A 10000-nucleotide genomic window follows, 5' to 3' on the forward strand; every position below is an offset into this window, starting at 1 on the left:
AAAAGTTAAAAAGTGAAGATTGAAAGGGATAGTATAATAAAAGAAAACTTTGCTTTCAGTGAACTGACGTTCGCTTATCGGGCAAGACAACCCTTCCTCCCTTTCACTCCCCACCCACTACCCTGCCCTTCTACTCTCTTACCTTTCTACGATCTCTAGCTGTGTGGTTTTGACGAGTAGAGAGAGAGATAGTGAGAGAGAGAGAGAGAGATAGTGAGAGAGAGATAGAGAGAGAGAGAGAGAGAGAGAGAGAGAGAGAGTAGGGTCTGTTGGAACGAGTTGGTTCTCTCCAAGAATTGTGCTTCTCATCTCCCCACTTTCCCCGTCCCTCTCTAGAAGCAACTTTGGTAACCATAAGTCCGAAGAATCTCTCTCGTTCGAAGTTTCCATACTCTCCATTCTCTCTCTCTCTCTCTCTCTCTCTCTCTCTCTTTCTCTCTTTCTATCTATCTCTATCTTTCTATCTATCTCTATCTAACTATCTATTTCTAGCTTTCTCTCTCACTCTCCGTCTCCCTTTAGAAAGGTTCACAAATTCTCGTGCGAACAGGCTTGAGCTGTTACGGTTAAGTCGAGCCTAGCTTTCGAGTAGCCTTCCTTAACTTAATTGGTCTTGACCACTTGACCGGACTAATTAGTCGCTCGATCGGATTCACCCATGAAATTTGGCTCCCATCATCGTCATCTCTCTTTCTCTTTCTCTCTCTCTCTCTCTCTTTCTTTCTCTCTTTCTCTCTCTATCTATCTATCTTTTACTTACCAACTCTGATCCTTTCTCCGTCTTAGAGCCACTTAACTTCGGCTCTGAACCACCACTACCACCGCCAACATCCCTCCTTCCCTCAACAAACATCCTTTGTTCTCACGTTAAACTATTATACCTACGTAAGGAACTAACTACTTACGTTTAATCTAATTTATTCCAAGACCCAATGAGTCTTAATGAAATCCAGATATCACATTTGATATATCACTGATATCGAACGCTAACGAATGTTTATAAATTGATCCCACAAATGCAATATTGTGCGCATGTTGTTCATGATTTTGGGATAAAAAAAAAAAAAAGAAAGAAAGAAATAAAAAGATAACAAAAAAAAATAGCATTTTTCATTCAAACCTACGGGTTTCCAAATAAACAAAGTTTCATTGGAAACAAGAAGATTTAGGAAATATATAGATAGATAGATAGATAGATAGATAGAGAGAGAGGGAGAGAGAGAAAGAGAGAGATAACAAAGGAGGTATGAGAGATGAGGGGAGGTTGATTGAGGGTAGGAGGGGAAGAAGTGTTTTCGGCTGGTACGAACGTGGCCATGGAGAATTTTGGGAGAATTCTCCATGGCGGGATTGGGGGGGTTGGGTAGGGAATAGGGAGAAAGGTAGGAGGGTGGTGGGGATTGGTTGCGTCGAAGTGAACTTATGAAACGACCAACCCCCGCCATAGCTAAGCGCGATATTAAATTTCTGGAATTTTGTGGTTAGGCGCGTCTACGTGCTTGCCGACGGGTCCCTGCCAATACGCGTACCTCTGTGCTTACGACAACGTGCCAAAGCAACGAGGAATCCTATCGCGAATCTCCCTCTCTCTCTCTCTCTCTCTCTTTTTCTCTCTCTTTCTCTCGCTCTTATCTTTAAAACTTTACAACTTTTCTTATTTCATCATCAAAAAAAGAAAAAAAAAAGAGAAAAAATAAATATCGAAGATACCAACTTTTATCTTTTGACTTACACCGTCAAAGAGATAGTTTATGAGTTTTATGAAAGGATCAAGGATGTGTAAAATTGATTCTATTAGAAAAAATATTGTTGGTGTTAATTCTTAGTTAAACTTTTTTTTTTTTTTATTTATTTTACATAATTTTATTTTGTGTTTCATTTCTTTTCTTTTATCGTTCGTCCATTTATAAAGCTAAGTTAATTAAGATAAATTAGTTTACAAGGAAATATACAAAGATAGTCCGAAGAGGTGAGCTGTCGGAATTGACAGGGATGGAGTATCTTTTTTTTTTGTTTCAAAATCTTTTCATTGAACGGTCAAGAGATATCTATTCTCGGGTATTTGATAATTCGATGTGTAAGCGGCATAGGAACTGGATAATGGCGACGAAGGGAGAGGGAGTACAGCCGATGGAGTATCGTACTGATATTGTACCTGTGTCGCGACCTGTGGTTCGATCTCGAGTTTTGCCGGTTCGATCTTAATCTTTTCCGGCTCTGGGGTTTCCACAGGTGCAACCGGTGATCCAATGGCTATTTGCAAACCTGCCGGAACTATTTGAAGTTTTTGAAGTGGCGCATAAGCATAGATCGGTCCACGAAGTGGTTCCACGTTTTCGGCGCGGATCTTTGCGAAATATTTCATGGCTTCTACGTCCTGTCGGCTGACGTAACGTACACGTTGAAGGCGACCGTCGGGAAGTGCTACGTAATATTCGCCAGTTTGCTGTGGCTGTTTCTGGTCCAGATCGTCCTCTTCGAGCTCGTTCACCGAATTGATAGGTTCGGACTGTGAAAAAGAAAAATTTTAAGGATAAAGATTTTGTTTGTTTGTTTGTTTAATTTTTTCGACAACTCGAGAATTGAAATATATGAAGTATCAATGGGATACGGTGATTCGTTTCTTTTTTTTTTTTTTTTTTTTCGAATTTGTTAGGAAACAGACGTATTAAAATAATACAATAGCTCTTAGTTTCGGTCCGACCTCGGCTACTGAAATCACGGTTGAATGCATTACGGATTGTGTCACAGAGCGCCTTCGAATTTGGTACGGGCACGCGTGCTTGAGACGCGATCGAAAGTAAACGACGCCTTGAATACTAATCTCGTTAGAAGAATTCTGAAGGAGGAAAAACACGAGTGAGGTCGGGACAGAAAAGAGGAATAAGAAGAAGAAGAAGAAGGTATCGTGAAGAAGCGTCGAGGACGATTTAAATTCTACGGAAACGTTTGGCTACCGTAGGCTCGTGCCAACTCACGATCGTTCTCACGATCATTTTCTTTTTCCGAAATGGAACGATAAATCTAACCGCATTGCATAAATCCGACCGTATCGATCAGAGAAACGAACTTTAGAAAGGTGAAAAGGGTATTATTATCCTTTTTCGATAAGAAAAAGAAAAGAGAAATAATAATAATAATAAATGAATAGAAACAAAATAACAAGAATAAGTAAACAATTATAAAATGATCGATTTGTTGTTTACCTCGGACTCGTTAATACTGGAAACCGTGGTGGCATCGTCCAATTCAGTGCTGTTTGGTGTATCGAGGGTAGTGACTTCCTGAGGAGGTCCATATTCTTGCTGAGGTGTACCGTATTGTTGCTGAGGTTTAGCGGGAGCTCCGTATTGTTGTTGCGGTGTAGCCGGGGCACCATATTTTTGCTGTGGCGTAGCCGGTGCACCATACTTTCGTTGCGGCTCGTTAGGAGCACCGTATTGTTGTTGAGGAGTAGCTGGTGCACCGTATTGTTGTTGAGGATTTTGTACTTGTCTTTGTGGTAAATTAAACGCTGGACCAGCCGGTTTCCAACCAGAGGGAGCGTAAGGAGCAGCCGCCGGTTCTTCTTGTTGTCTTGCAAAATAATATTGTCTTTGTTGTTGTCGATAAAACGGTGGTTCCGCTAAGACAGCAGTTGCAAGGAGGATTATACCGGCGAATACCTATTTAAAAAAAATATTCATTAATAAATTAATATACGGATAGATAATAATTAGATAATTAACGAGATACAACTAATCTACCTTCATTGTTGTTCTCGTAGTTAGAGCTGCTTCTGATCTCGAGCTGACTGATTTCCGATAGGTACCGTCGGCCGATTATATACACGGTGTTTCGTGCGCGTTCTGCATATTTAAAAGGACTCTCATGGCTAGCGGCGATATGTTTGTCGACCGACAAGTGACATTGGCCTCCTAAAAGACCGATGAATCCTCGATCATTGTTGGCTCATCATCCGGTCGCATTTTACCTTCGTTTCTTTTCTCATCGTCGAACATTTCGGCGATTTTACTCGGTTTACGTACAAAAGAAGTATCAATTATTTCGAAGTCCTTGCTGTTTTAGTTTACTTTTAATTTTGTTTTTTTTTCCTTCTTCTTCTTCTTCTTCTTCTTCTTCTCCTTCTTCTCCGTTAAAAGAAAGATCCTCCTCTCGTGTTTCTTCCCTCTTCCTTTTTTTTTTTTTTCTTTTCTTTAATAGCGTAACGAATCGTGGTTTTAACAAATTCGTGCTCTCTCTCAGAATTTGTGTACACTTTTTATGTTAAACGTTTGTGTCGTCGATAATCGTTTGTGTTTCTTTCTCTTAAAAAAGTTAGAATATCGAATATGTTAATACATATCCTTTCAATTAACTAAGATAGTAATATTCACGATCGTAAAATAAAATAATTGTCATCGTCATTTCTATTAATATTATCTAACGTAGCGATCCGTCATCGTTATTACCAACGACCATGGCCGATAATCTCCCGACGGGTCTCGTCTTTTTCACGTACCAAAAGCGATCGGAGACGCCTATTATGCAGTCATTACGTCGCTTTAATTTTAACGTGCTCTTACACACGCACATACGTTTATAAACGCTTATACGCTATGCTCTCTCCTCGTCGATTCCATGCACGCTTCGCCCAGACGTTTCCAGGCGCGTGACGATGACTCTTGCTAATAAATTCACCGTTGAACTCAATCTGACCAGCATCCGAGAGAAAAACAAAGAGAGGGAGAGAGAGAGAGAGAGACAGAGAGATGAATAAAAAGAATATATATATATATACATAAATAAAGTAAAAAATGAGTTAATGTATCTACCAGGTACGATTGTGTTCAATAATTCTTCGAGACGACTTGAATAAATCTCACAATTGATGTCACTTAACTGTTTGTGATTAAGTGAATTAAAAACCGTCCCACCTTTTGCTTAACTTTTTATACATGATGAAATATATTTTAACTCAACTCGTTGAAAAATTAAAATTATTCATAGTCATACAGTATAATATTTTATTAAAAATTTTTCATTCAATTGCCACAGTTTATGAACGAATGGTTGAGAGAAAAAAAATCAAAGAAAAGCAAATTCTATGCAACTCTGGTTTATTATTTTCTTTAAAATCGTGTGCCTCATAAAGTTAGACATGATTAAAAATGATCATGTTCGAAACGAACGATATATATATATATATATATATATATATATATATATATGCATATATATCTAATCGTATCTATGAGAACTATTAATCGAAATTCCGACAAAATTTATATCCATCATAACCAATACCTATAGCAGAAAATTCGATTAAAATCGTTCCAAATTTTCTATTCCCAAGAATGATATATATATATATATATATATATATATATGTATACCTTTATACTTGGGAACGTTTAAGAACGACTACGTTTAAAACAAATACCAAAAAAAAAAAAAGAGAAAGAAAAAGAGGAAGACGAAGACGAAGATAAAAGAAAAAGAAAATAGAAAAGAGAAACGAAACAAAGAGATGAGAAAAGAGGAAAAAGAGAAGAAAGAAAAAAAGAAAAAGGAAAAGAAAAAAATCCATTGAAAGAAAATATGAAATCCAAGAATGAACGATTTAGCGGGAAATCGGTGAAAATCTCGACACGTTGCCCACCGACTTCTGGAACGCGTCGATGTCGAAGCTTTCACGACGGATACGAGAAAGAGAGAGAGAGAGAGAGAGAGAGAGAGAGAGAGAGAGAGAGAGAGAGAGAGAGAGAGAGAGAGAGAGAGAGAGAGAGAGAGAGAGAAAGAAAGAGAGAGATGGTACCGGGGGTAGAGTCGGAAAAGTACGAAGGGAGGGGGTCGAACTACGAGGAGGGGTGGCCCGGGCAAAGCAAATTATTCACACTCAAACGACTCCATTTCAATATCGGGCCGAGGCCCAGGGACAAAAGAAGGGCGAGATGCCTGTCTCCCTTCTGCTCTCGCTTTGCGCCGTATTGCCGTAGAGGCCGGCGCGAGCGATGCCTCTGTCTGCAGCCTGCAGGCTTAACTCTCCCTCTCCCCTCCCTATTCTCATCCTCCCTTCCCTTAACCCTGCTTCACCCTCTCTCTCTCTCTCTCTCTCTCTCTCTCCTTCTCTTTCTTTCTTTCTTTCTTCCTAGTCTTTCCATCTTTCTTCTTTCCTCCCTATATTTCTATCTCTCTCTTCCTTCAACATCATTCCCGGCTCTTTCCATCGTACCCTTCCTCTGGACCCTCCACCCAACCCCCTTCTTGACATATTCAACGAGCAACGGGAACCACCAAGAGTGTTGCGAAAAATGTCCGAGTCACCACGCGTCATCGTTTTGAATCTCTCTTGATTATGTATATATATATATATATATATATATATATATATATTTATTATATGTATGTATCATTTTATTTCATATTACTTAGATATACGAATATATATATATATATATATATATGTGAGTGTGTGTGTGTGTATATGTATATATATGTACGAGATTTAGTAAGTAATTATTCCGAAATAATTAAAATCATTTATGTATGTATATATTTTGATGCAAATTAGTGTATACTTAGAGAAAAAGGAAGTTAATCGTGAAAATGTTTATAATCCAAATTGAATTTGTTAATTTCTATATGTAGAGACGAATTCCTCGAGTATATTAATAGAGTCTATGTTCTGATGGATTTTTTTTTCTTTCTGCAAAAGATTAGCGTAAAAAGTTGAGACTATTGTTTGAAGATGACATTGACTCTTTGAGCCTGATAATTTGATATATACATATATATACATATATTTATATATATATATATATATATATATATGTATATACATACATATAATACATAAATATATACATAGAAAATAAATATACATATGTATACACACACACGCACACACACACACACGCACACACATACATACATACATACATATGTATACTGAACGTATTCGTTTAAACGCGGGAGGGACGTTTGTGCGGATTCTCAGCTTACAAGAACCCCATACCTAAGCAACGTCTGCGAGTAAACTGGATTAATCGTCTATGAAGGGAGACCGTATCCCTGCCGCATTCGTTTGCAATCAGATCCCTACGGGAAATTCGAAACAATGAGCTTATACACAGTCCAGCCCTTTTCTTTCTCCCTTTTAATCTCTATCTTTCTCATTCTGAATTTATCCTTAACGTTATCCTTATCCACGCTCATCGTGTCTCATTTCTTTTTTTTTTTCTTTTTTTTCTCTTTTTTTTTTTTTTTTTTAGTTCTCAACGATTACGATAATTCTTTTTAACGTCATATCAATATTTTATAAACGATCCGATAGAACGTAACATTCTAACATCGTACACATATAATACATATTTATATCGGTCTACTACCATAACTATAACCACCATAGCTAGGAATTATAATTACACACGTATATATACATATATACACATAAATATTTTGTAACTGGCCGAAACTCGATCGTGACTGGTGAAGGCGTGTTATGCCTCATGCTCGGACTAACAACGAGAATGGCTTCTTAATCAATCTCGCTTATCCTCGCTTACTAACGCTTGAATCGAATGATTATATAGTCAATGTTAATTTTAAATTCGTCTATTTCGTAAATTATATTCTCATGGGTGAAAATTTCGGATAAGTGATACGCTCACGTCTAATTACAATTAACATAATTCGTAGTCAATGAGAAAAAAAAAAAAAAAAAAAAAAAAGAAATTCGAACGTGCGATCGAACGAACGAAATTGTAATCTTGATCTCTCTCCCCTAATATTACAAATCGTTTGAAAAAAGTTTCGAACTTGTTTTTTTACGTTGTTCCTAAATCGTAAATCGAAATTTTCTCTGTGTGTTGCGTTTTAACGATGACACCCCTGGGATTAGAATGAAAGAGAGAGTAATGGAGAGAGTGTGTGTGTGTGTGAGAGAGAGAGAGAGAGAGAGAGAGAGGGAGGTAGCGAGGGCGTCGAAGAGTACAAATTGTTTGGCTACCAGTTGCGTCCTATTCCCAGAAGACTCGTTTTGCAAGTCGTAAACGAATTAGGGTATTTCGATGGTACGGGGAAGAGTTTCGAAACATCACCCTTAACCACCAATTTACATTCTGACCACCGCAACCACCACCACCACCATCACCACCACCACCATCACCACCACCATCGCCATTGCCATCGCCATCGCCATCGCCATCACCATCACCACCAGCAGCATCACCGACACACCTACCACCCGAGCATACACCCTGACATCGATGCAAATTGACCGCGATAATCTCTAAAGGCCCAAACACGTTGATAACGTTTACGTGGATGGTAGGTGATAAGCGACATAGTCCGATCGTTCTCGGCTGATAACGAGAGAATCTACTATTCGTGCTGGCTTGATAAAAACAATGATAAAACGATGCTCTCTTTTTCTCTCACTCACTCTCTCTCTCTCTCTCTCTCTCTCTCTCTCTTTCTCTCACTATTTCTCTCTTATATACTTCATTCGTTTATATTTATATGGGAAATTAATTTACGGGAAAATTAACGGAATTTGTTAACGCATTGATTTTTTCAAATTTTATCTCGAAATTTTATTCAAATTTATTTATCGAATTCTCTATTGTATTATTCTTTTTTTTCCTTTACTCTTCTCTCTTCTTTTTTCTTTTTGCGTAGAAACATCGAATAATCGATTTTTCGAATGAAAAAAAAAAAAAAAATAAAAAAAGGAAAAAGAAAACAATGCACCATAATACGAAAGACAAACGCGGTATAGATAAATAAATTTTTAACGTTCAATTATTATTATTGGAAAATTGCAATTTTTATAAGATAATACCCAGTCGCGATTGTATTAATCGATGAAAAAAAGAAATCATAAAAAGGATAGACATACAAAATTTATATAATTTTGAATATCATCATCATTATTGTTAAATTGATATTAAGATCTAATAAAAAGGGGAAGCAAAAAATTTACAGCCATGAAAATTAGAATTTAAGACAAAGAAAAATAATCAACTATTATCATAATAATAATAATTATTATTATTATTAAAAATTGCGATATATATATATATATATATATATATATATATATATTTATATTCCTGCGTATGATAATCCCTTTTGATTTTTAAAATGAAAAAGAGATGGCAGTTTAAAAGGAAAAATGAAAAAGAAAGAAAGAAAGAGATATATATATATATATATATATATATATATATATATATAAAAAAGACGGTAGACAAACGAGAGCATACGGAAGGTTGAAACGGCGAATCGAATCTCGTTTTCCGAATTAGTTCTGACGCGTAAAAGGCAATGCACAGGGAACATCGGTGGTGACAGGAAAGTGCCTTGGGCGCGCGCGAGCAAAAGCGATGCGCGGATGGATACCGTCAGTCAATGTTTGTCGGTTTAACCAAGCGCGCTTGGGCCGCAGAGTTTGTCCAATACATTAACGCGCACCTTCCACTTCGATCTCGTGCTACGTTAACGAGCTATTTACACCGTGAAATCTACTTCCGTCAAAGTCACTCTCTCTCTCCCTCTCTCTCTCTCTCATTCTCTTTCTTTCTTTTTCTCCCTTTCACCCTTTATACATTTTCATTTCTTTCTTCACGTTAAATCGCAATTTCCACGAATTTCGTTAAATTAAATTTTCAATTAGGCGAACCTAAAACAATGACGCAAAATTAACCAAAGAACATCGACGAAGGGAAAAAAAACATTGAAAACTCTTTTACTCATAATTTTGTAATCGATCGATCATACATTTATCCTATTTACTTTTATCGTTAACCCTTATCGCTTCTAATGTTATAATGATACGACGTAACATCTCAAAACCTTTATATATATATATATATATATATATATATATATATATTCAAAACCTTTATATATATATATATATATATATATATATATATATATATATAAAATTCGATCAAATTTTTTGTCGTTTGTCGAATCGAATATGCAATAAAGATTGCCCGATTGATAATTGACT

General features: G+C 36.8%; 2 protein-coding genes across 6 annotated transcripts in view; one reads left to right on the forward strand and one right to left on the reverse strand.

The window, feature by feature from the left end:
- The window catches only part of LOC118444900 (paired box protein Pax-6), a 108581-nt gene that overhangs the window by 85542 nt on the left and 13039 nt on the right, over positions 1-10000 (forward strand). The gene's annotated exons all lie outside the window — the stretch shown is intronic.
- Positions 1879-3863, reverse strand: LOC118444908 (uncharacterized). Its single transcript, XM_035873687.2, has 3 exons — positions 3747-3863; positions 3207-3665; positions 1879-2509 (listed from the first exon to the last, which is right to left on the reverse strand). The coding sequence occupies exons 1-3, from the start codon at positions 3750-3752 to the stop codon at positions 2027-2029; spliced, it is 948 nt and encodes a 315-aa protein (XP_035729580.1). The 5' UTR covers positions 3753-3863; the 3' UTR covers positions 1879-2026.

This window comes from Vespa mandarinia, chromosome 1, assembly GCF_050613455.1.
Source record: "Vespa mandarinia isolate Hongniang chromosome 1, ASM5061345v1, whole genome shotgun sequence".
NCBI lineage: Eukaryota > Metazoa > Arthropoda > Insecta > Hymenoptera > Vespidae > Vespa > Vespa mandarinia.

Coding starts and splice junctions, on each gene's coding strand:
- LOC118444908 (XM_035873687.2), bottom strand. Junction 2,510..3,206: donor CCAGTATTAACGAGTCCGAG/GTAAACAACAAA, acceptor TCTTTTTCACAG/TCCGAACCTATCAATTCGGT.